This window comes from Oenanthe melanoleuca, chromosome 2, assembly GCF_029582105.1.
Source record: "Oenanthe melanoleuca isolate GR-GAL-2019-014 chromosome 2, OMel1.0, whole genome shotgun sequence".
In the NCBI taxonomy this organism is placed as follows: Eukaryota; Metazoa; Chordata; class Aves; order Passeriformes; family Muscicapidae; genus Oenanthe; species Oenanthe melanoleuca.
This window is the reverse complement of record NC_079335.1, coordinates 43,146,639-43,173,786: the sequence shown is the minus strand read 5'-3', so window position 1 is coordinate 43,173,786 and position 27,148 is coordinate 43,146,639. Positions and strand designations below refer to the sequence as shown.

Sequence of the window (27,148 nt, the reverse complement as noted above, 5' to 3'; positions counted from 1 at the left end):
ACAGAAATGGCTTCCAGACATGGGAAAAGCTGAGAGCCCTGTTAGGAAAACCTTCTTCCACAGGTATCTTTGCTGCTGCTACAAAGATGGGATGCTGGATGACAAGGACTTGGCATAATCTGTGAGAGGCTTGGTGTCAGCAGGACAGCACTCACATGAGGCAAAATGATGGATTAAGATGACTGGATGAGAAGATATGGTGTTCTGCTTTCCCTGCATGGACAGCAATCACTGAATTAAAAAAAAAAAAATTATATGGGGCAGGGCCCTGATTGCCCAAGAAGCCATTCCCAGTGCCCCAACCCTCTGATGTGACTAGTAAGAGTCATGCAGGAAACAGCTGCACTAACAGCCAGTGTGACTCTTGAACCACACAAAGTGGTTGCACTCTCCAGCTCCCAGTTTCTCCTTGTGGCCTCACCCCAGGAGCCAGCACTGCAGGTGGCCAGGTCTCCCAGTACATCATATGGCTCAGCACCTGGCAACCAAAAATCAAACACAGAGCTGGATACCTGCTCCCTATTGCTTGGGGCTGGTATGCAGGGAAATCATCCTCATTTTTACAGCTACCCATTCGTGGAGCCACAGAGGCTATAGTGAAAAGGGGCATGACAGTGGAGCCCACAGCTGAAAATTGTGTTTTTATGTAATTCTAAGCGAACTTTTAACATGCCAGATGTTAAACATTATATCTTGTATTAGTTAGGGAAGCCCAGGGAGAGAGAAATTCAAACTGTGCAGATGTTCCCTTCACTTACTTCAATATTTTTTGTTAGCCACTGATGTGTAGGGAGTGGTACCACTGGTTTTAAAACTGCCCTGAAACTATATTGTCTTGAAATGCATGACAGAAAGTGTCTTCAGCCATATGGTAGGAGTGCACCCAGAAGGTGCTGGGGACATGCTGGGGGAAAACCACATGGCAAGGTTTGTGCTGCTGGGTGCTGGGGAAGCAGGAGGGTTTATAGCCTTCCCACCTCAGCTCCAAGCTGGTTTCTGACCTACGTTTCAAATGTTTCATCAGACCATTTCTCTTAGATCTGTTATCTGTTATTTGCTAGAGCAAACAGAACTCAGAGATAGCACGTCACAGTGATTACGCAAAAACCCAGCATTGATTCCCTGGCTAATGATTAGCCAAGATCTTTGGAGTGAGGCTAAAGTTTAAACACTGGGGAGAGCAGGAGTTTGAGCAGATAGAGCTGGTACCAGCTGACAGGTGTCCCTCAGGTCTTGAATCCAGCCTCCCTAGCAGCTGTGGGACATATTATTATTATTATTATTATTATTATTATTATTATTATTATTATTATTATTATTATTATTATTATTATTATTATTATTATTATCTATTACCAGTTACTTCTTTCTTGAAAATAAGACTAAAAGCCAGTTTACAACTAGAAGCAATTATGTACTTACAGCATCAGCTTTATGATGGAGCCAAATTAGGTCTCCCAGGTGTTGCATCTCACCTGATCTGTAACACATCTGTCAGTGGCACAGCTAGTACTGATGGGCAGATTTGCCCTGTGTGCCCTGTTTTGTTATTTATCATTCTGCATTACCCTTCTGTAACCAGCAAGCTTGATTTTTGCAAGAGCAGAAAATACAAGAAACCTCTCACACCCTTTTTGAATCAGTGCCCCAGGAGAGGTACTGTCAACATAATAGGTCTGTTAATGAAAAAAGTTTCATTGGCATCCATCCTTGGTTTTGTGGGAAAGAGGTGGGAGACATGAAATACAGATCCGTACAAATACTTGATTTTTCATAGTCCTGGTAGTTTGGAACTCCCTATACTCTGCCTTACTGTAATAAAATATTTTTCCCTTACACAAACAAATCAAACCATATCAGTCATGGTTCTGTTCAGGCATGTCTTTAAGCAAGCAAGCAAATCACACTTAGCATCAAATGGGTAAAAAATTGCTTCAAATAGCCTTTTCCAGGTGGTGCTAGTAGAATTGGTTAGTAGTGGAGCTTCCTGCATTTTGGATAAATGGCTGTCACCTGGGGCAGATGAAATCCTTACTAAAGCAGGTAAACAAGTGAGAACAGATCTCAAGGACATGTCCTGAAACAGGAGCACAGGGGTCAGTCTCACGCCCCTGTTCTTTGAATTAATGAGCATTTAAATATTTGATACCATGTGAAGCAAGTGCAAACAGAGTGATCTTACAGCACCCTTGATGTTAGTTAGGATGTTCTTATCAAAGAAAGAGCAACTTAAGTAGAGTCAACTGTCATTATAAACTCTGATAAATTTCCTGGCTCACTCTGCTTGTATTACTTCAAAAGATTAGTTCAAAACACTTGTGAAACACAGAGGATTTTTTTTTTTCAAGATAGGGTTAAAACAAGAAAAAAAATTAGCTGCCTTTTCCATTGTGGTCTTCTTTCAAATTCAAGAAAGTTCCTGCAAACCAGGGTCAAATTAAAAGAAGATACAAAAACACAATAACAGGAGCTGGGAAAGCAGCTGTAGTAAAATTTGATTTGTAAATCAATCCAGGTCAGTATAGAAGTATTTTTGGCTGTTTAAGGATTCAGGAAGTCTTCTGAAGGAGATATTTAAACGAACATTCTGGTTAAAAAATCATAAATTTTCAAGGTACCCACTAACACACTTTAAAGAGGTATTTCAGTGTATCATTTATCAAAGATCTCACTCTTTAGTGTGATCCCCTTTCTACAAATCACACTGATAACTTGTAGTGCATTCTGGCATCCCACCATCCTGCTTTTGGCTGGAATAGCCAGCCAATTTACAAATTTTCTTCGTAGAGCTCCTGTGGTGCTGCGTTTCATTTATGACCAGAACGGTCTTGCTAGCACAGGGATGGGTTAGTTCGTGCTGAACACCACTTGAAAAGTGTTGATGCCTTTATTGCTGCTCACATTGTCCTGTCAGCAAGCAGGGTGGGGTAGGCAGGGAAGGGACTGAGCCAGGACACTGCATGCACAGTGCAAAATCCAAAGGGAAGGGCAGAGCATGATGCTGTCCCAGAGTGTCTTCACTTGTTTCTCAGATGCCTTATTCAGGTTTTTCACTGGGAAGGAGTATTCTGACCTATGACAAAAGAAGAAAAATACTTTTGAAGCACATGACTGGAAAAAAATGTTCTTAATGCTATGTGGTCTGAGGAGCAATAAAATAATTTGAGGTAGAAAGCCTCCAAGCAGTGAGGTTCTGCAGTAAACACAATTTGAGGCACTCTTACTGCATCAGCTGAAGTTTGAGATCAGCATGAAAGGACAATGTGATACAATATGTGTAAGAATATCACGTGAAAGAAGAGAAGTTGTTACTTTTTAAATTGTTTCTGGAAGATAATATGCTGAATATACTCCTCAGTCTGAGTTTACAAATTTATCTGCTGTATGTTAGGGAGAAATACTCTATGAGGAATGTTTGCTGCTCTGGAAGGAATTTGTACCACCAATAAATCAGCAATTAGTACCACCAGGGTTCATTTCAGAGAAAGCCTCCTTTGGGAGGCCCTGCCCCTCAGATAACCCCTCTGTTTCTCTCCCACATCTACCTTTTCCTGCTGTGCTCTACAGCCAGATTAAAGGATTAACAGAATCTAAATATTCCACAGAGCTGCCTCCTCATCCAGCAGACTGGGTGGGTTTTTGTTTAGAAAAGTTGGAGTTTGACAATATAAGTGCATTAAGTTTGTCTGCAGAGCATTAGGAAAGAAATCCAGTCTTTCAAAGGGAAGGGAAATGGAAATCTGCCTTCAGCTTATAATTTTTTGTTTACTTTGGTAGCAGAATGATTTTTTGGGTGGGATTTTTTTTTTTGTTTTCTCTGGCTCTGTCTGCCACCACAGATAAGTTTCTGTATCACAGCAACAGAGTAATGGCTGACATTTTTCCTGGTGTCAGTGAAAAGAAAATAAAAGAATTGGGTTGTTATCTTTATTACCAACAGATGACCAGCTGCTTCCCAGGAGGCACCAAAGGCATAATACATTTCACAAAGCAGAACCATTAAATCTTTCCTTCATGGAATTACAGAATTGTTGGGGTTGTAAACTCTAGAGATCATCTGCTCCAATCCCCCTGCCAAGGCAGGGTCACCTAGAATAGGTTACACAGGAATGTGTCCAAATGGGTTTTGCACCTCTCCAGAGAGGAACACTCCATGATTTCCCTGAGCACCTGTTCCAGTGCTCTGCCACCTCAATGGAAAGAGGTTCCTCCTCATGTTGAGGTGAAATATCTTGAGTGTTAGTTTATGGCCATTACTCCTTGTCCTGTGTCTGGGCACTGAAAAGGGTCTGGCACCATCCTCTTGAGACATATATTTAAGATATTTATATGGATTAATGAATAGACTGAGCAGGTCCAGCTACCGCAGTCTCTCCTCATAAGAGAGATGCTCCAGACCCCCAAATCACCTTTGTGACCCTCACTTGACCCTGTCCAGTAGCTCCTTGTGTCTCTTGTACTGAGGAGCTCAGAACTGGGCACAGCATTCCAGATGTGGCCTCACTAGGGCTGAGTAGAGAGGGAAGATTATCTTCTCGACGTGCTGGCCACACTCTTCCCAATGCACCCCAGGATTGCCTTGGCCCTTCTGTGCAGGAAAGCTTCTGCCCCGCTGCGTCGGAACCAAAACCAAACCCACAGAAACACCGAGGAGAAGTGTTTTTCCTGGAATTGGCGGAGAGCGGTTCCCGGGGCCGGCAGGTGGCAGCCCGTGACCGCGTGTCCCCCTGCCCGGGATGCAGGAGGCGCAGCCCAGCCGGGATGCGGGAGGCTCACAGGGAGCGGGGTACCACGGACACCTCTGCCAGGGACGGGCAGAACTGCCCTGACACCGCACTCGGCTCTCGGTGGGACCCCGCCAGCCTCGCTGCATCTGAAAGGTTTCTGGTTCGGTTACAAGCACATCGTCAGCGGCATTAAAGTGTAACCGGCTGGGCTCGGCAAAGCCCATGGGAACAAAGGACAAGGTCCTGGACTGCAATACAGCCTCTCTCTTTTAGTGCTTCCCCTCATGTAGGTAACAAATCCCTCCAAATAATGATGATTTTTTCCTGCTTTGTCATTGATCTCTTAAGTAAGATGTTCTCTGGCAATACACCAGCACGTTCCTGCTCTCAAAAGACCAAGTCCTTAGGACTCTCTTACAGCATTTTTCTTTCAGAAGTTTTGACGCATGCTGTAATGAAAAGAGAAACAATGCACAACCTGATTAATAGAACTGCAGCTAACAAACAGTGCCCTGAGGGATCAGCACTCTAATCATCATGTAATGTCACAGCAACGTCTCCATCCCCATTTCTATCATTCTTTTTCTTCTTGGCTTTGCACAGTTTTAACTTGAGATAGCTCTACCCATGTGCTGGGCTTATACAGGTGATGAGTCAAGCTATAGGAGGAGACAAAAAATCATCCCAGTATCCCAATTCACTGTGTGGTGGCTTCTGTATGGCTATCACTCTAAGCCAAAAGGATCAACCTATCAAATACATCTTTAGAAAGGGACCTGTTATGGATGATGATTTTTTTGTTTTAATCAGCAAAAATTAGGAAGTGGTTGATAAAAAATAATTGCACAACACAGCATAGGATGTCCCCTTGGAAAAAGAAAAATCTTGTTATGTGCTTTGCAATAGGGTATGTTTTCCACCCCTTTTCCCTGTCCATGCTTTGTAGTTTTTCTACAAAAAACAGTTTTTCTTCTATCACTGTTTCTTTCTTTTTCCACCTCACTATTCTGGAAGATTTGAAAGAGGAAACTAAACTTGACCTAGGGTCAAAACTAGGCCCTTTTTGCCATGAAGGCACTGTGTCTCATCAGGGTTCTCTTGGTAGTTTCCTCAACACCTAGACAAGGACACCATGAGAGGGTCCAGAAATTTCTTTTCCTTGTGTGCCTGGCATGAGAGGTAAGTGTCATTCTGATGGGAGTTTCTGTAAATCACATCAGTCACATATGTAATGACAAGGTGAGGGATGAATTAGTCATCCTGTCATAACTCAATAGTCTGGCAAACAGCAAGCCTGACATAGTCCTAGTTATTTATTTTTCATGGGTACAAGCAAATTTTTGATAACTCTGGTTAAAGTTGGAGTTTAGACTGCAGATGACTAACTACAAAAACAGCAGGATGCCTGTAGGAATGAAAGGAGAATGCTCTTTATTTTTGAAGAGTACTTTTCTTCTTTCCTGAATGACTTCAGAAGAAGGGGCCCTACCTAATACTAGATAAAAACATTTTTTTCCCCAAAAGCAGGCTGCTCATGGGGTCAGCAATCACAGGCTGTATATCACTGCTCAGAAATACAGGCTGCTCACTTTTCTGGTTTCCACCATCTCCACATGGCAAGTTCTTCCAGACCCTTAGCTCTGGAGTGGCCCATGGGCACTGTCATGATGAAGTCAATGCTACCTCTTCAGATTGAAATTTTAAAAAAACTGTGTCTCAGATCCTAACTGATTCAGATGAGGAAAGAAAGGAAGTAACATCCTCTCATCCTGGGTGCTGTGCCCAAACCTCAAGGGCAGCAAACACCTCCTGCAGTTTGCCAATTCTCTTCTTTGAGTCTGAAGGAGACCCATAATATACATGGGAAAAATCTGTTCTGGTGTAAGAGCCACAAAGTGAATGTTTACCCTGTGTTTGAACAGCTTATTCACCCCAGCAAGACGAGTTCCATTTTTGGACCCCTACTCTAGGCAGTAGGTACCCTGCTCCAGCTACTGAGCTAAAACTGATCTTATGGAGCACAGTGCTTGTTTGGAAACAGCACAGTTACCTCCAAAGAGAAATTACAGGCAAAGCTACAGCAGAGTGGGATGACAGGAGAATTACACAAATTCTTCAGAAAAAAAGGACAGTGTGTATTCATTCCGTCTAAAACTGAGACCAGAAAACCCCAGTGTCTCCTCTGCAAGGAGCTCTGTAAGACAGGATGTCCAGCAGTCTCTAGTAGGCACAGGGGCAGCACATATTTAATGTCAGCTACAGTTTACAACACAGAGACTGACTCAGAAAATCTTATTTCAGCTTTGTTTGTTCTTGAGTTATTGCTTCCCTTGGAGATTTTAGCATAAGACATTGAAAATACCAGTCCCTGTAAAGCAGGTATGTTGAACTGCCAGCAGATTTGCTTTCCTATACATTGCTTTCTATTTCTGTGTTTTGTTTGTATGACAGTCTGTGGCCATCACTGCCTGCAAGTGTATCCTCTCTCCCTGAACATAGCCTTCCTTCTGTTGTTTTTGCAGCTCTTGTTTCCCATCATCCTTTCATGCCATATCTTCCTCTTACTTGTATTCATGTTAAGTGATTTCCTCCAACCATCCCCCTTCCCTGCTCCTGTTAAATGCTTAGCTCATGTTCTTTCCTTCTGCTCAGTTTCAGAGATGGGTCTCCACAAAGCTCTGCCTTTCTTCTCCCTCCTGTTCTTTGCATGGCTCTTCCAGGTGCAGCTTTTCTACTTAAAACAATCAAATTTTTTTCCTGCATAAGGAAGCCTTTGCTCCTCATATTTCTATGAATGTACATGCTGTGTACTACCACCCTCTCCTCACAGCTGACAAACTACATCTTCTTCCCAGACTTCTTCCCTTTCTGTGTGCATTCCCAACATTAGCCAGATATGTTGTTTCCTGATTTTTCTGGGCCCTTTCCACTGTGTTCCCCTCAAAAACCACTCTAAACAATTTCTGCCCTTAACATTTAATGATTACCTCAGCCACTCAGGCTTGTGTCTTCCTCCACTTTTTGATGCTACTCTGCCACTTTTGCTGGGGAGAGTGGAACATGTTAGCTTGGAAAAGAGAAAAAATTAGGGAATTTGTAAGGGGAGGAAGCAGAGAACAGAGACCCTCGGGGTACTCTTGCAGGCAGAGCTCCCCCAGGGTGCAGAGGCTAAAGGAAAGGAAAGGCCAGTTTATCAGGATCCTGATCAGACCCTGAGGATAAAATCTCTGGAGGGGTGAGGCTGAGGCAGGAGCACAGAAGCTAAAGCTCAGTTCTCGAATAACTAACTGAAATGTATAATTACACAAGAGCACTGAATAGAGGTTTCTGTTAATCTGTGATCCCATAATCTCCTTTCATTGCCACTTAGCAACAGAATTACAAACTGAGGACGGAAAGCCAGGTTGACTTAAAATTCCTCTCTTTGCTGGGCTGAGATGAAAAAGGTCCCTCTCTGAGCAGGCACAACAGGTTTTCCAGCTACTGGGAATTGTGCCTTTCAGCACAATCTAAGTACAGACACCTGAATTTCAAGTTGCCTGACGTACAGCTCAGTTGGGCAAATAACATTGTTTATAAGAATTGGTAAATTTTATTCACAGAAACAGAAGATTAATCCAGATATACATGTCCACAAACTCCATTAAAATCATACATTTCAGTAGGGGGAATCTGGAGGAAAGGACTGCTGGGCCAAAACTGCTGCACTGGAAATTATTCTTAGCTGGTGGGTCAAGCAGCAATTGTCATATTTTGGAAGATCCACAGTGCCACAGAGTTGCTCAGGAGAGGTGCAGGAGAGAGGTATTCTTTAGCAATGATCCCTACCCAGAGCCACTGGCCTGCATTGTCCTCTCTTTGAGAGACATTTTGCACCCAACAGAGTGCCAGCACACCTGAGGCCTCTCTTAGGTCCAGCTATTTTCATAAACATCAGAAAAAGATAAATTTGGGTGCCTGCCATCATGCTCTTTAAATCTCAACTTCTTCTTTCCATCTTCTTCTTACCTTTTTTTTCTCCTTTTTCATACCTTTTTTTTTTCCTGTTCTTCTTGACTACAGGGTTGAGCAGTCAGAGAAGGCATCATCTTTGCAGTGCTGCTGTGAGTCTGGGATGGAGAGACAGCTCAAAGACTTGCTGGAAGCTGCTTAAAAACCAGGCTCAGCCACATCTTGGAGTGCCTGGTGAGACTGCATGGCCTGCTTGGCATTCAGCAGATTCTTCCCATTGTCCAACTCCAATGCCTTTTCCTTTGTACAGGTCATGATCCCCAGAGACAAGACTCCTACAAAGACAGCTTCCTCCCACCTTGAGCAATTTGTTCCCTGTACTGTGGAAAGGATGGGCTCCCATCCCAGAGGTGCTGCCCAGCAGCAGAGGAGAGAGGGGAGGTATTCCATCCAAAGGGCAACAGGCCCAAGGGTGCTGTTAAAATGAAAGTTTAAATTAATATTTACATTTTAAAGGATTGAATTTGCTTTGCTTAGTTTATCTTCAGCCAAGGACATGGTGTTTTTTTTGTTTGACTTGTTTTTACAGTAATGTTTTGCTCTGAACCTGAGCAGCCAGGACCTGCCTATGCAGACCCATGCACCCTGTTTAAGAGAGGCTCTTAGTGCCACAGCATGGCTCTGCTCCAGATTGCTGGAGCTCTCTGACCAAAGAAAACACAGTGGTAGGGGTCTGTCCAAGGGGTCTGCAGCTCTCCATGGCAGTTGGGTACCCTGCCATGGGCCATGGGACTGTGTCCCCTCAGGAAGGAGCTAATCAGCAAGAAAAGAGGAGAGGTGGAATAGGGCACTCTGCTCCCTCTTTACTGTTTTGGATGGCTGTGTGCAAGGAACAGCCACAGGAGTTCTGGCTTTCAAAAGAAGTTTCTCAAGTCAATTACACCTGTGCTAGATGTTAAAAGAGCACTTATGGACTTGGGCAGGAAATAAATCGACCATCCACAAGCCAGCTGCATGTACACAGCACACAGTTATGCCTGCACTTCAGGCAGAGAGGGTAAAAACTCTCATAAGTCATGTATAACTCAGTGCTTTTCTGCACTGAGATCTCCCCAACTTCTGCATGGCAACCCTGGGTGTAAAAAAAAAACAGACTAATTGCTCAACAGAAAGGAGTGTGACTAGCAAATACACACTTCTGCTATTTACAGCCTTCCTCACATAATGGCACAAAGAAAGAGCAAAATTAGTATGTGTTCCCCTTTTCATGAGACTTTTTGTACTTCGTGGAGAAACTTCAATAGACTCATCAAGCTGATACTAGTAAAAAATCTACAGAGTCAACTACTCCTCAGATAATAGTTGTGGGCTGGAGTTATTTGCTGGTTTTTCCCACCTCTGGCTATGCTTTCATCATTTTTCAAAGACTAAAGCACCTACTTGCTGAGTATCATCATTAAAGAAAAAACTGAAATTTACTTTTCCCTTGCCACCAGGAGCCCAATAGCTAATGATGTCAAGCTCATTGGAAATCATCAGTACAAAGCAGCAGCCAACAGTGTAGTGAGGTCTAATACTGAGGACAGAGGGAATCTTTTAAATTGCAAGGAGACTAGAATAAAGAAAGTCATTCAGAGTGCATTAGTCTTTTGTCCTTTGTTGAGGGTGAATGCTAGTTAGCAAGGGTGGGTAAGGATTTTGATCTAACATTTCAAAGCCTTTTGAAGCATCCAAGCAACTCTAAGGACTTGCCTATTTGGCCACACTTGAGTTTGTTAAGGCAGAATGAGAACATAAAGTGTGGCAACTGTTCTGCTAGGTGTGGACAAGCTGCTGGCCTCAATGCCTTCTCTGTCCTACATGAGAGGGATTAAAATTCTTTTGAATCACGCTTAGAGGAGAAAATCACAGAGATGAAGGGGATTAAATGAATTTAGTTTACCAGTACATATTTCCATAAGCTGGTTTCCAGTGGCTCCAATATTATGGGCTGTGATGAACTTTCAGGAAGACATGGGATGCTGTGCACTACATTGTGCTGTAGTGAAGGGACCACAGTGCTGCCCTGCAAACAGGGAGGGCACTACCTGGCCTCCAGGATCAGAAGTGGCTCCCAGATCAGCTCTGCATGAAGGCTGGGGTGACAAGGAGCAGAAGTGGTTTGGTCTGGGCACTGCTAAAAGGGCAGTACAGCAATCACCGTTCATACTTGACCTCCGCACCTCATGGGAATAGGAGTGAGAATAATTCCCCAATAGCTCCATACTCACCCAGCACTGGGGATCATTTAATTTGCAGAGTGGAATTTTTTAATAAAATGCTTAAAATCACTCTGTGATTTTTTACAATCCAGGCTTATAAAGCAAGCTGCTGGGAGTCAGGAACTCAAACTTCCTTCCTCTTGGACCTGAGTACAGGCAATAATATTTTTTCTAACTCTAGCAGAGACCTAACTGGCTGCTGTAAACCAGCTACTGTTTCCCCCCTGGACCCTACAAACTGCTTGACACTTAGAGGTCTGTTGGATAAGATGGTGGCTGTTCTGCTTGAGTTTGTCTTAAAGACACAACAGTCTCTGCTTTGCTATGACTATTGACAAACACAGAAAAAGTTGTGCACAGTCCAGAGACTGAACAGTTTCTCAGCAGTGGTATGAGGGGGCCTATATACTATGCAGGCCAAGAAAGACAACCTAAAGGCTCCCCAGAAAGAATATACACAAACACAGGGCAAGGATAAAATGTACCTGAACTGCAAAAAGCAGATTCTATAATAGCTGTGACTGTAGATCTAGAACAGTGGCACCATAGTCATAGATACAGCTAAGTTGTAGGCTCAGCTGATATTTATTTTATTTTTGTGGTACAGGAGGTGTTCTGAACCTAGTTCAGAGATAGTGAGAAAAGAAATTGCTATTTTATCTGCAGCAAGTGTTGCACTGACCTATTCACAAGCTTGACTCTATAAACCTGAGCATGTACCTGTTACGTGATTGGAATTCAGTCTCCCAGCTTGGCTGGCACTAGGCAAAAGGGGATATAACCACAGAGGCTTAAGCATGGAAAAATATACCCACATTGCTTTTGTCCATCTGTTTAAGCAGCAATCTGTGTTTGCTGCTATGAAAGGCAAGCAGCAGTTCATGCAGAAAGCACTCTGGAGAGTTTGTGAATTTCCATACACAAGGAAGATTTTCCTTTACAATGTACCAAGGCATAACAGCCCATTGATCTCCTGTTGACTCACGTACCCCACTGCATTTCAAGGAGTGGGAATCATTTGTACAGCTCTGTACAGTGCAGTGTATGGGTAACATGCTGAGAAGCACTGCCTCAAAGCTTCTGCTATTTTATTTAGTATGCCTTCACCAAATACTTCCTACCTGGATCACACAGCTTGCTTTCACATCTGCTACAGGCAGAACTAGCAAGAGCTTTTGGCTCAGAAAGGTAAAAAATCGACAACCAGTGGCTTGTCTAAAATAGCTATTAACACTTTTCTTTTGCTGGTCCCACATCACAAAAGCCCTTGGGTTTTCCTCCCAGGGGTGTTGTAGTATCTATTCTTGTCTTTAAAATTTGAAGAACAACAAAAAGAAAAAGAAAAAAACATAAAAAAGAAAGACATATGTTATTAATGCATTGTACATTGGGTCACAATTTGTTCTGTCCCTCCCCTTTTGAAGTACCTTTTTCTTCTGATCCCTGCAAGATACAAAGCTGTTTCCTTTCAGATCCATTTTCATGAGGCACTCATTTGGTTTTGTCAGACCAGTGACACTGATAAATGTGCTTGGAAGCTGATGCCAAAATTCAGCAAAGCCCATGGTGGGTACAGAAATTCTGTTTATGAGATAAAACGATTAGTGTAGCATTTCCTCAGAGCTTTTGGCAGGAAGCAGGCACCAGTTTCAATTAATAAAAAGAAAGGCATAAATGTGTTACTGTCACTGTCACTCAGTAACTTCCCATTCAACCACATGGCCAGGGGATTTTATTGCAGGGCAGATGGGGATCTTATTACAAGGTGGGACAGATGGACAGGAGGGAGATGTGGTCTGGGTGGCCCAGGACACACACAGAGTGCAAAGGCACTCACAGGCACATCAGCCATAGCTCACATGGAAGCAGCATCCATGTGAGTGCATGTGGTGATCTATCTGTGTCTGCAATGATCTCCACCAAACAGAGACTTGAGTAACTCAAAAGACATTAACCAATGGCTACTTTGGCCCAGTGCAAATTTGCAGAAGCTTTTCAAGAGCCTGCTCAGGTGACCATGCATGATGGGAAAACAGGCATTTCCTCACACCTATTTGTATTTAGGTACCAGAATTATGTGCCCTAGACTCAGCATTTTACAATCTTAAACAGCAAAATGATGACAAAGTACATAGCTGCAATAGCTTAGCAAATATATATAACCTAAGAAAAGATTATAATTTAACACTACAGAAGTTATTTTAGTCATTATTGCTAGAGGAAGGTTTTCATTGTCATGTCTGCTCTAATTGGTTATTCAATACCTGTAGTCCACTGAGAACAAATTGATAATTGATGGAAATTCACTTAAAAATATAACATACTGCCAAAAGAGCCTAGACAAGACCCTATGAAAACAGTGACCTCTCTCAAGGTTTCTTTTTGCTATTGAAACATTTGCATCATGTTGTAGATTTATTGTGTATGTTTTCCTGATAAATTTAAAATATAAACCACCTAATCATTTTACTAAGAAATAGACTGACTTTAAAAACATTGATCTCATGGTAAGTTCGAGCATCTTTCAGGCACAGGAAGTATTAAGGCTGGCACAAGGATATTCAGTTAGCTTTGTGCATAAACTGAATTAGGGCTTTTTTTTTTTTTTAAATCACTTGTCTAGACTGATAGATTAGTATGTAGACATGAATACATATTACAGTTGAATAACAGAAGTTTGTTTCTGAGTGATCACAAGACCTATAGGGTTCCTCATGAAGCAGTAATGATCAGTGCCCTGTGACCTTGGAGTTTAAATGCTTCAGACCCTGCTGAGATGAGCAGGTGCCAGGTGAATTCATACACTACAAATGCCCTAAAACAAGAATAATCTATTTATATGCTTCTCTTTTGGAGTTTGAGCTATGTCCTAGGATGCTCCTTGGACACAGCCTTGGAAATTATAAAAAAAACTCTGTGATTTTATACTTCAAGACCAACCTAACCCATCTGTCTTCAAAATTGCTTGCTAACAGCATCCACTTCCTCACTTTTGAAGTAACTGGATTTGATTTAAGATACAAAATAAGGGTGCTTTTCTTATTTTTCTGCATAAGATCAGTAGTGTTTCCTTACTTCTAAATAAATAGGCAGTTTAGTCCTGTGAAAATCTGGGAATGACCATTAAAACTCAAAATACAGACATACTCCTCAGCAAAAATGAAAACAAAAAAGGCTGATAAACATGCAAACACCATGCATACCTGAAATGCCACTTTTCTTAATACCATTCTTTGCAAAATGAAATTCAAGCTCAAACATGAACCTCCCTGAGCACATTTATTAATTAGAAAAGCATTATCCCTGGCTTTGCAGAGGTTATGAAATGTTATATAATTAGCAAATAGTGAAAGCAACAGAAAATTTCTCTCTGGCTTCAAGCAGTTACTGCATTGAGCACTCTCCATAAGTGCCAGGGTTCTGCCACAGCAGCTCAGCTGGCAGACACCTGAAATAAAACTCATTTTGTTCTTGACTCTAGTTCAGAAAAGTCAGGTGAACTCCTTTGAGAGGTAAATCTCTGGTCTTTTCCTGTAAGTCACTATGGAATGTTTCTCCAGAGAATTGAAAAAAGGTGTCACATTCAGGTCTCTATATTATAGAAAGGATTTTTTTCAGAGCCCAGGAATTCATTAATTCTTCTAACAGTACTAGGGAATTCTATCCAGATTACTGAATGGCTTACCATCTATCAGGCCCTTTCATTCCAATGTCACAGGAGAAGCTTACAGGTTTTTATAGTCAAAGTCAGATATTCCAGCCTGTCTGAGCATTTTGTTATGTAGAAGCAGTTGGCTTTCTAAATAAAGTCAAATAGAAGGGAATGCAGCAGAGAATAAGGAGCTTATCCATGTAAAACAAGCCTAAGTGTGTGAGACTACATAGAAGAGAGAGAAAAATCCTGCAGCATAGTGGGAAAAATCCTTGGCATAAACAAGAGTATTAACAGGACATGTTTGCTCTTGACCTGAACACTGTAATGCTTCCAAGCAGGGGACACACTTTCATTAGCAATAGGCATTAATCCTAATTCTTCAGAGATGAACTTCAATTGATTTGGAATTCAGATAAGCCTCAAGGCATTCACATATTTGAAGATTATCTAAATTTTTCCATGACTGGGGGTCTCACACTTGTTGGCTTCCATAAAGCTGAGGTTACTGGGCACACCAGGGACTCTTGGCCATTCTCTTCTCCAGCACCCTAATAACCCTGTATGCTGGGTGAACACCCCTTTTTTCTGGATTTCCTGAGTCCCCTAGACCCCAGATGTTTGCACTGTATGGCCTTATACTATCTCTGTTTTAGCTATGCAGCCCTACCACTTCTTCCACACCAGGACTCCTAAATATCTCTGTTGAGTTTTCAGTAACTCTGTTCACTCTTTTCTAACAAAAGGTCAATTATGCTCTGTGCTAAGCTCTGTGTTGCACCACTGTTCCTGTGGCATGTGTCCTGCTAGCAGTCTCTGGGAGCTGCCCTTTTTCCTGCTTTTCATGGCAGCTTCTCTCCTCCTTCAGAAGGCCTGGAGTTTTCCCAGCCCCACTTCCATCTGAGCTCAGCCCCTTTTCATTTCACCTTCTCTTACTTTTTATCTGGGATAAATTACTCAGTATATAAGTTTCAGAATTCCACTGCACAGAAAAGCTTTCACAGGAACAGACATAAGACAGAAAATCAGCACCTGTTGGATGCTCTGCAGTTATCCATCCTCCTTCTCCTTTTCCCTCCCACAATCATGTTTTGATTCTCTACCAAGGGAGGAACATCCTTCTCTGCCAGCTGTTCCAAATCCCTGAGCCTTCACACACATTTAATGGAAAATATTATCACATTGTGATACTAAGTTGAGGCTGACAATGGAAGGGGGGAGATCTACCCAGCATTGTTTTCACTAGGCTATCTTAATTTCCAATTAGGGTCACATGGATTTTAATAGAATAAATAAATTCTATAAATTCTGTATATATTCTAGGTGCTTCATGATCAGAGATTTTTTTTTTTTTTACCTTCTCACTGAGTCCACCTGTATCTTAGAACTTACAGAAATAATCTAGCTGTGGGCAAAATGTGTGAATGGAGATTCACAAACACACACAGTCTAATTTCTACTCAATCTGGAGTCCCTGCTAGTAGTCAAACAATCCCAGTCTGAGTTATGTATGGGATATGGAGAGTTGTAAAAAACAGCAAATGAAGGACAAGGAAAAAATCATATTGGGTTAAAATTTTTCATGCTAATTTTTCACTCTAGGAAGCAGCTGCCAAAAGGTCAATGTTATAAAAGAGAGAAGCAAAATAATGTAGACAGCTGAAACATACTATCCCTGTAGACCTGGTTTTTCAGAAACTGCTACTTTTCAGGAAAACCTAGAGGAAAATCATTATTTTTTAAGTTATTGTCCCATAGGAAAGCAATTTCCCATGCAAACAGGTGCCAATATAATTAACTCCTTGGCATTATTTCCTTGCAGAACAGCTGACAGCAAAACACAGGACAGCCTACTTGCCCTAGAATACAGATCATTTCTCTTCCAGACATACAGAGCTTCATTGCTTCAGAGAAATATTCACAAATAATGGGAACAAAATACTGAAGTAGTATGCTGTTGCACAGATCTAGGAGCAGCATTTAACTTTCCAAGGCCTGAATACAACCCTCTGCAGAGTGGTTTGTTACCACTGGGCACCTTGCACTGCAGGCAAAGCATGTGTAGAATGTTACCTGTCAGCCTGCTTTGCTGTAAGGACAAAGGGCACTTTGATCCCAGTGCAGGAGATTACTGTATTATGGATTTCTTCTCAGAAAGCAACTTTGCCTAGAGAGAAAAACTGCATAAAGCAGCCTGAAGGCATGAAAGTCTCTGGAGAATACCATCTGTGATTTCTCTCTAAGACCTTCATCATAATCCTGTTCAAGTTAAGGGGGGAAACTGCTTTTTGTTAGAATACTGTGAAATCAGTAAAAAATGAGTGTAGACTCAGAGATGTTTAGGATGTAGGGAAAAGGCACTGCTAAACAGGGCAGTTTCTTTGTCCCCCAACTAACACAAGGTACAGTATGGACAATTTATGTGATGCAGCTGAAAGAACCCAGCTATACCATGCCATCTTCCTCAGATTACTTCTCCCAACTCAGCTGGGGCTGAGTTCACCCCTGAAAAACTTCTTAAATGTGCATTTGTAGACTTACAAATGTCAAAATGTACAAACATAGATGTAGCAATTACATTCCCAGCATCATAAAGGTTTGGCAACTAGACCCTTAGCCAGATGTTAACACAAGTTACCAGACTTTGCTGGCTGCCTTGGCTCCTTCTGGGGTGCATGGTGCAAGAGAGGACTCATTTCACTTTTCTGAGAGCTTTAGCTTCCCAAGGAGACAGCTCTCTACAGGTCTTTTCCCTGTGATTGAGAGGAGATCTCAATGTCTACCTGAAGGTTGGGCAAGAAGAATCAGTAGAAACTTCTGGGGGGGTAGCAGATTGTGTCAGATCCCATCTAAGCTCTGTCTCAACACAGAGACATTGCTCCTTTCCAACGAGCAGGGAGACTGATTGGGAATCCAGCCCTGCTTGAGCCAGACAATGAACAAACTCCATCAGCCATATACTGAGTCTGCATCCTTATGTGGGACCTGATCCTCAGAAAGCACAGAACATACTGAGAAGGAACATGGGGCAGGGGCAGAGAAAGCATTGGAACATTTTCATGCACAACCTGAGGGCAAGGTAAAGAAGTTGTCCTAGATTTGGTTGGATTTCTGGGCAAACAAAGGTCATTTGTGTTATTTTGTGGAGGGCTTTCTATGAGTGTAATCTCCCCAGGCAAGGGTCATGTTTGTGTCCGTTACTTATTTTCTTTGCCCTAGTGATCCTGCAGTCCTTCCATTGACTTCAATGGCAGTGCTATTCATGGACTGACTCTAGGATTGGGCTATTTACTAAGCAAATAATCAGAATCAGCAGTTTTGGAGTCATATGGGCGCCCAATAAGCAGCCTGTTTTGTTGTTGGATTGGCTATAAAATCCCAAATCCCCCCAGCTCCTGGCTGCTGGCACCCAGGCTCACTAACAGCAAGCAGAATGGCCTTTCAGTCTGTGCTCTTTGTTTTCTTAGCTGGACTGGTATTTTTCTCTGAAGCTGCACCACTGGTGAGTTTCTTTGTATTCAAATTCAGTCATTACAAGAATGATAATCTAGATTTTCTAGATGACTAGCATCCTCCTCATCCATTAAATTCTATAACCATTGGGTTTTACCAGAATGTTATTTCTGGGGTTTTTTATATTAGCATCTTCAGAACTCTTTAACTTTTTTTTCTTTTCTTGCCATTTACCTACCTATTTTAAGGTATTATGGAAGGGTCAGGGATCTGTGTGGTGTGACTTTTTTTTTATTTGTTTCTATCTGTTCATGACTCACATCCCATAACCTCAATAAAGATGCAGCTTTACCAAACAAGTGCTTCTCTAAAGCACTAAAAATATTTTTGAGGTGTGACTAAGGATTCTTGATAGTGCAATGAAGCTTAAGAGACAGATATTCTTTCAGTCTTAGGATGTAATATGTATTTCTTTGTTGGTTTCCCTAGTCAAAATACTTTGTCTGCACTTACAAGAATTTGCTATTTTCATATTTGTGATCTCATTATAAAGGTGTAACATTATACCATTTTCCTAGAGCCATTTAGAGCAACTCTAAATATTGATCAAGCAATCTGTGTGTGTGTCATAAAGTTATCAGTATAAAGATCTAAGATACTCTGCTTAAGAAATAGATGTTTGAAAATTAGCTTTGAACAGCATTTGTCAGAGGACTTTTGTCACTTTTAAGTGAATGGTAATTCTGCAATTAGAATCCATCTTTTCTTTGGGAGAAGATTTTTGCAGGCTTGGTGAACAGCTCCTATATAACTTTTCCTCCTTTTCCCAAGGTCTCCCATGGCTCTGTTGATTCCAAATGCCCTCTTATGGTGAAAGTGCTGGATGCAGTCAGAGGAAGCCCTGCATCTGATGTAACTGTTAAAGTTTTTAAACAGGCTGAAGATGGAAGCTGGCAGGACTTTGCTGTTGGGTGAGTTGTGTAGTCTTCTGGAGCCATTTTCAAGGAGTCTTGGGCAAGCAATTGAGGAGTCAATGGAATGGATCTCTGATCAAAGCAGAAATATGTTTTCTGACACGGGTGCCACACTATCAGTGTTCACAGCACATGAATTCTGATCTAAAATCCATTACATTTAAGTGGAACCTATCCATGACTGAAATGCTAATTGCAAAAATATGTTCAGATGCTCATATTATCTTTGTAAGGGTCTAGTTTTAACACTTATTTTTCCTCCTAGCTTCAGTATCTTTCCTTTCTACAGAAATTTAAAAAAAGCCTATTTACCAGCTTTTTATAGGTGACCCAGGCTAACCTATCTCCATATGCAATAAATACAGAGCTTTATTTGCAGCAGTCACATACAAAGTTCTCTCTGTAAGCTTTGTCTGCAGGCATGCAAATAATAAGTGCATTATTCATCTTCTGCTGTGTACCAAATGTGCTGGTTGGAAGAAACTCCTTGACCAGAAAGTTTTAAAGAATCCTATTGTAACACAACACAGAAGCAAAGAGTCAGCATTTGTTTGAGGCCATTACTCTAGTTCTGAATGTCTTTTTCTAGAAAAATATCTATCCTTACAATACTTACAAACACCTTAGGACATCACAGAAGGTCAGACAATACCTTCAGTCTGTGACAGGTGTGTGAGTAACAGAAGAACACAGTTTACTAAAATTCAAATAGCTGAGGTATTCAGACATTTTACTTTCATTGCAACAATTTGTTGAATCAAATTTTTAAATAACTCAAGAGATGTCTCAGCAGCAGCAGAATATTCAAGCACACAATGATAAGCACAAGAATGGACAGGAGCCAATTTTACATTTAACTGTTTTTCACTAGGATTTTTATAGCATAATTTACATAAAAGCAGCAGAAAAAAAATAAAACCCCAGAGAAGAAAACCATAAGGAGGGATAAATTCTCTCCATCTGAATGGCTCCTTTTTATAAAATTAAAAACAAAAAACAATTTTCCGAAATGAAAATTAGCAAGAAAATTTACAAGATTGAGAGAGAAACAAAAAACTCCACTCCCAAGTGCTGAGTGTTAACCTAGGAATAAATGACTCCTAAAATGGATTTATATACTTTAATGAACAGAGAAACTCCATGAAAAATGACACATTTTTTTCAAGGAAAGCAGAGACAAGGATAACATCCCTAGTGAGCATTCCTTTCATTATTAGGAAACCAAATTATTTCAAATGTTTCATCAAGTGCTGTTTAACATCTAATACAAAATACAATTTGCAGAAGAATAAGATAAATGTAATGTCATTAATAAATGCCCTCACTTCTGGAACATAACAGAGTGTTTAATTTACAACTCTGCTCTCAACAAGCCCATGGACACAAATCCTGTAGTTCCTAGGCAACTTCTAAAAGTTTCTAAAGTTGACACTTTAGGTTAGTACACTCAAGAGAATCTAATAATTTTTTCTTCAACATAAATTGAGAAGATTCTCACTAGGCAAGTGAGAACCATTTTGCTGGGGGATGACACTGAAGGAACATTAAATCACAATTTTTATTCAAGGTAAAGATTTTGACATTTTTCTTGACTTGCATCATTACCAAGGCTGAGTTCAGTGCTACCATTGAGTTTAGGTGATGACAGTTGTTTGAACCAAGTTTTTTTATGTGATTACAATTTTATTCTTTTGGAGAAGTGAGAATTTCCCTGTGGTAAAACAGCTGAAAATATGAATGAAATCCAGGAGCACAATCTGTAAATACTCCTGTCAGGTGAATAACATTTTGAACTTACAGTACCTAGCAGATACATACAGGAAAGTTGCACAAATGTCTGTTGCAGTTATGTTTTTACCATTTTGTTTTCTTGTTTTTACTTTGCAAGCACACTTCATGGAATTAAGCAAATGTACTTAGCAACTGTTGAATTTGAGTAATGGTATTTAAGGGGCATTGGGGAGTTGCAGTAGCAGTTGACTTTATTAAGAGGCTTATTTCAAAATTACTCTAGCTAAGAATATGCAAGAAGAGATAACTTGAGCTAAGACACATACTGAGAAAGGGTTTAGGGCACAGAACACGTGATTTGGATTCTATATGATCTCCTCCCATGACTATCTTTGACCTTCTCACTCCTCACAAATTTTTAGAAATCTAGGTTCCATCATGTGGTTCAAGAGTTGCAGTCACCAAACACAGTTTTCATGTGACCTAGGTCACAAGTCATGAAAGAAGAGACTTCTGTGTATTTGAAATAGTTCCCCAACCCTCTTTTTTTTTTTTTAACTCCAAAATAAGAGCTTGTTCTCCTGAGATATTTCCTCATCAGTCTGCATCTGAGAGCACAGCTTATCTCAATGCAGTACATGTCCTAAGAGTTCACAAACATCATTGTACAGACAGTGTCTATTTAACCTGGCCACAATATACAGCTTAGGTCCAGATAGTCAAAAAGAGGATCAGGATCACAGATGAGCTGGCACTGTAGCAACTTTACTGGAAAACACAGCTTTTTAACTTAACTGTCCATCTTACAGCAGCGGCTGGCAGTACACATCCTATTAAGAATAAGGAACCATATTATATTTAGTCCCTCCTTAGACAGAAATACAAGTGCTGCTCAGAAAAAATCACAACATTTTGCTACCAGTGCTGAATGCTGAGCATCCTCTGCCTTGTGCTAGTGCCCTCCAGGCTCTGAATCACACACTGTCCTGCTGGCTGTCAGTGCAGCAGTAGTGCTGAAGGGTTTCCTTGTGAGACCAGTTGCATTGAATGGCTGCCACTTAATAAAGACAGAAAACAAGGAAGTGCCATTAACTTCTGGTAGTGGGCATGCCTTTTCAAGGGAGTTCTTGTTTCCAGTTTCTCAGCTGTTCTGGATGGTTAACATCTGACTCTGGGGCAGTATCCCTTAGGGAAAGCACCATTCCAGTTCCATCCACACTTATCTCAAACTAAAACTAATCTGTTTTTCTGAGCAAAGACTTTGAGACAGATACCAGTTTTCCTTTTAATTGCTTTGTGTCTAGACTATCCAGATTATAAGAAGTATGTGGATTGCTAACTTCTCTTCTGCAGGATCTCAGTAATTCACAGCTTCAAGGACACTCTTGAATGAATTCTTTCTTATTTTATTAAAACAATATAAATTAAACCAGTAACTACTAATTAAATTAAAAGGAAACAGATGCATACACTTTACAAACAGACTATGATACTTGTTTCAAACAGGACTTGGATTGTCTGCAGGTTCACCTGGATCTACCCTGGATACACTTGATTACACTTGTTTTGGACCAGTGAGATTTTGTCAGTCTTGAAAAATAAGAAAAATTAAAATTAGCATGGGATTTTCAATCCTGTTACCTCTTAATTTAAGCAAAAGCTCTGGCATTCAGTCTTTTTTATTTACCACCATTAACAAAAGATTACAAATAAGGTGGAGGAGAAAGAGACTGGGAAAGAAAAGCCCAATAGCACAGCTAATTCTGTCCCAAGTAAGTAGCACATCACTGCTTTCTCCACTTCCTCTTCTGCTCCTCAAGTTAGTTTTCTGCCTAGCAGAAAAGTTCTGCCATAAAACAGGAAAGTCCCACAAGTTCTCCCAGTCAAGGCTTTCTTCATTTTTCCTTCAGCTAAATCATGTGGTTATGAAGTGCTATAAATATCAAATAAATATTTTCAGCAGAAATAGACACAAACATAAACAAACAAACACAAAAGCTTAAAAATCAGAAACTAAGTAAAGGAAGGGAAAAGAGATAAATGGGGTTTAGGAGCTAAGTATGTAAATATTTAAACAGCTAAAGTTATACAAAGCTTGAAAAACTTCCTTTTCAAACAAATAGGGTGCAGTGCCAGCTGTATTTCTCTCTTGCTGCTGGAGTTTCTTCATCCACAGTTTTTTGTTATGAGCTGAACACATAAGCTCTGAGCTGGGAATTCCTATTGCTCATTTATATGACACCCAGTGGAAAAGGCCTCTTGCTCTTTGACCAAGGCATTGTGATTCAAATTATTAAAATCCTGTGATGATAAATTGCTTTTCCAAGACATTACCACTCAGGGTCACATAAAATCACATCAGGGTATAGGAATTAACTCCAGAGCTTCAGTGCTAATAACTAAAGAGCAAAATAATTTTCCAATATAATTTCTCATCTCTCCTCAGTTTTATTTTGAGATTTAGCATCTTGCCTCTCATCAGGACAATTCTTCTCCTAAGACAGTAACCTTTGGTTCCAGTGGACATTTGGTACAAGTTACACATTGTACTAAAAGAGGTACCTTAAATCAGCCAGCTTTGATTTGTGAGTTGGTATCAAGGACAGACATTGCAGTGTATGGAAACACACACTACATAGAGGGAAGGAATTATTTCAAATTATTAGAAACTGCTCAATGCAGAATTTGGCACCTCTGCAATTTAATATTCCACACTGACTGTTTCTGTTTAGCATCTAAATGACAGTATAAAATATTTATATAGATATTTAATCATTGCAGGAAAACCACAGAGTATGGAGAGATTCATGAGCTCACGACAGAAGAACAGTTTGTAGAGGGAAAATACATGGTGAAGTTTGAAACCAGCTCTTACTGGAAGGCACTTGGGCTTTCTGCATTCCATGAATATGCTGATGTAAGTAGTGGCAAATATCCCTGATAACCAGGATACCCTGCCTGTGCAGTGGCATCTGCTGCAAAGAGCAAAAAGATCCTCTGATGCTGAAGGAGCAGCATCACTCAGTGAAGTGGTTCATGCCACACAGCACTGAGCAAATAAAGGCAGTACATATCCAGCTAAGCCACAAGAAGGAGCCAACTTCTCTGCAAATGCTGACACAGCTCTTCCAAGGTGTGGCTGTGCCCCTCCTCATACCAGCAGAGAATCTTGCTCAAAAAGAGCTACATTATTCAAAAGTAGATAGTGTTTATGAAAAAAAAAGGTACCAAGAAAAAGAAACTGATTTTACTGATGTTAAAGGAATTGAGTGATTTGGGCACCCTAATTTTATAGGAAATAAGCTATGCTTAAATCAGAGGTATTTTCCCCATATCACTCACACAAAATCCCTGAATTCTAATATGACGTGCAATTACAGGAAAAAACAATTCTTTCTGGTGTGTCTTTTTTTAAAATGATGTTCAGTATCATTCAGAAAATTCAGTAAAAAAAAAAAAAATAAGAAGGAGGTATTAAAAAGTAAAGAAATAACCGTAGTGGGAAAAGAAAAGTTGACTATTTCATTGATACTCAAATTTCACAAGTAGGCCAAAAATATGATAATATCCTGTCTCTCCCTTTCCTTTCAGTCTTAAGCTGATTTATTGTGTGCTCTATTCTACTACATTTACTTAGCACATCAAAAAATCTGTTTAAATTCTTCAGGCTTAATCTGTCATTAAATTTAAGATTACCCAATTTAAATAGTCTGGAACAACTACTGATATTGTTGTAGAACATTTCAAACCACAAGTTCATGGAGTTCTGTGGAAAACTAAAACAAATAACTGAGTCCCATGTGCATAAAAGTCTAAGGTGCAGTTGGCATTTGGATGTCTGAAAGTTGCAAGGGCTACACTTCAGAAGGTGCTTAAAAGTGCCTGACTGAGACTGTTCCAGCTAGGCTAAAGAGCTTTTCCTTGACATAATAGCCTACAAGTCAACAAGCTAGCCTGGGTAGAATTCAGTGACTAAATGTGTACAAGGTTACTGAAGCCTACAGTCCTCATGTCCCAGCAGCTTAGACTTTGGCCATGGAGAGAGCTCTCTAGTCCACTTACAGAAAGTGCATTATGGTTTAGAAAATAGATCAAATAGTAGGCTAAAGAAAGCTGGAATTTAACCCAGGAGACAGTACTCTCCTGCTAACTGGGTGTCCCAAGTCCCATTGGAGTGATTTGGAGAGCAGCAGATTTGAATTGTCATAGGGCAAGGGTCTCTCCCTGTTCTGGCAAGTCTAGCCACTCAGTTCTTAATGCAAAAACTGACCCATCATCAGTGATGTTAAAAACAGGAGGGGGCACTGAAGTACAGAAAGTAGCTTTGGGCTCCAGCTGCCTGCCTTGTTTGGACACGTCACACAAGGGCTGTATTTAAATTCCCTAGGTGGAATTTTACCCCTGTCTCTTACTGGTCATTTAGATGCCTCCCCCTTACCCTCCCATCCCACATCACAAAGCAGTTTGCCTGGCTCAGGTGGGTATTTCCATCCAGCTCCACTGCAGCTGAGGCTCTTTGTGGACCTCAGTCCAAATCTCACAATATCTGTCCTTGGCAATCAGAAAGGAACAGGCAGCATTGCCCTCCAGAAGGGTGAAAGCATTGCACAGAGCCAGCAAAGTGCTCTGCAGATGAGATGGGGTGTGCTGCTTAGCTGTTAACAGTGTAGCTTTGACTGTATGTTGCTCACCATGACCACAAGTTTTGTCCTTTCCAGGTGGTGTTCACTGCGAACGATTCCGGTCACCGCCACTACACCATCGCTGCTCTCCTCAGCCCTTTCTCCTACTCCACCACTGCTGTTGTCACTGACCCCCAGGAATAAACATCTACTATCTTTTCACACTTTCCTCCACTAGAACTATCATAGGCTTTTAGGAGGAAGGTTTTTTCCTACTGCTGAAGCATAACCTTTTGCCACATTAGTTGTTGTTTTTTTTCCATTTTGTAACCTGGCAAACTTCAGACAAGACAATAAAATATTACTTCTTTAAAACAGTTTTGACCAATCAGTGAAATTTTACTGTTTTCTAAAGTATTATGTTTTGCACTGAAGTGCAAAGGGCATCTGAAAAATACACATGGGATGACACTTAATTTAGTTTTGTTATCTTCCTCCACCATCTTAAAGAAGTCTCACCAAATACATTGGCTTTAAACAGGAAATTCATATAGTTGTGTTACCTTAAAAAAATGTATCAAATAAATGTACTCAAAATAAGAAAGTCATTTGTGCCACTCCAAGCTTACACATAGAAAATGTGGTCCCACTATCAACCAGGTCACAGGGTAAATAGACGAAATTCTGAACAACTAGCAGTAGAACAAACAATGCAGAAACCATTGAAATAAGTATGTCCAAAGAGCTGGAAGAGTTAGAATCTGTGTACCTTTGCTTAAAACTTCATGTAAACCTCAACATATTGATGTTTCAGGAGGAAAGGTTGCTGCTCAATCAATCTAGGAAGTACTGAAGGAATTTCAATTAGCACTTTTTAACATCTTTGATATTAAAGTAATTATTTGACATCACACAGCTGGCTACCATATACAGGTGCATTCCAGTTAAATCCCTAATAAATCATATCTGTAGCCATCATCAAAAAGAAGTCAAAAGAGAGAAGCATCATCTTATTCTCTTCATATTTTTAGAAATAGGGAAAGGTAAGCTGTAGAGTGATTGTGATTCAAATAAAGTTGCTGATAAACCAACTGAAGACTTTGAGGGCTTTAGCAGAGTTTTCTGTAAACCATGGCCTATTGTGTTTAAAGTATCCTTAGGTAGAGGAATTGATTTTTAACTGGATTACATAAATTACAGACAAAAAAAAAACCTGAAATCATGCCAGAAACCTTCAGTACCCATTCACTGCTGACCTTGGAGTTTATACCCAAAGCCTGCTGGGATGACACCATAGCAAGTGAATTCACAAGTTACAAAAGCTCACCTTTAGCGTTTCACTGGTTACTTTTTCACAGATTTCTAAATGCTACCGTAGTTACACAACTCTTGTAAGCAGTGCAAACAGTTTCAAAACAGAACTTGTCATAAAGTATGGAGATTTCATGGGATCCTGCTGTTCCTGGAGCTTGAAAACCAGTAGGTTCCATTTGAAGTATGTTATGCCAAGCCCACAAAACAGGATATAAATTTGCTCATATAGATATACTCAGCAAAAACAAAACAAACAGAAAAAACCTACTCTGCTTGTAGCATCCATCTGATGAGAGGATAAACCTAGTAAAAAAGTGCATGTACATATGTCTCAGCAAAGATCAGAAATATAAAATTTAATTTCAAGAAGTAACACTTCCCTGTATTGAACCAGATGCTTCTGGCAGGAGTTGACTTAGATTATATGGGGAAAGTCCTGAGCTTGTACTGAATCTAAGGGACA

The 27,148-nt window shown here is 40.6% G+C and overlaps 1 protein-coding gene and 1 long non-coding RNA gene across 2 annotated transcripts; one reads left to right on the top strand and one right to left on the bottom strand.

The window, feature by feature from the left end:
* Positions 1–2,873: 2,873 nt before the first annotated feature.
* LOC130250241 (uncharacterized) lies at positions 2,874–9,120 on the bottom strand. Its single transcript, XR_008839945.1, has 2 exons — positions 7,715–9,120; positions 2,874–3,073 (listed from the first exon to the last, which is right to left on the bottom strand). It is a non-coding gene; the product is annotated as an uncharacterized LOC130250241 (long non-coding RNA).
* Positions 9,121–17,803: 8,683 nt separating this feature from the next.
* Positions 17,804–25,748, top strand: LOC130249859 (transthyretin). The gene is made up of 4 exons (XM_056484995.1): positions 17,804–18,093; positions 18,876–19,015; positions 23,531–23,666; positions 25,468–25,748. The coding sequence occupies exons 1-4, from the start codon at positions 18,025–18,027 to the stop codon at positions 25,573–25,575; spliced, it is 453 nt and encodes a 150-aa protein (XP_056340970.1). The 5' UTR covers positions 17,804–18,024; the 3' UTR covers positions 25,576–25,748.
* The last annotated feature ends 1,400 nt before the right edge of the window (positions 25,749–27,148 follow it).

Excerpts from the sequence above, each read along its gene's own strand:
- LOC130249859 (XM_056484995.1), top strand. The coding sequence starts at position 18,025 with ATGGCCTTTCAGTCTGTGCTCTTTGTTTTCTTAGCTGGACTGGTATTT. Across the intron at positions 18,094-18,875 it reads TCTCTGAAGCTGCACCACTG|GTCTCCCATGGCTCTGTTGA; the intron begins GTGAGTTTCTTT and ends CCTTTTCCCAAG. Across the intron at positions 23,667-25,467 it reads CATTCCATGAATATGCTGAT|GTGGTGTTCACTGCGAACGA; the intron begins GTAAGTAGTGGC and ends TGTCCTTTCCAG.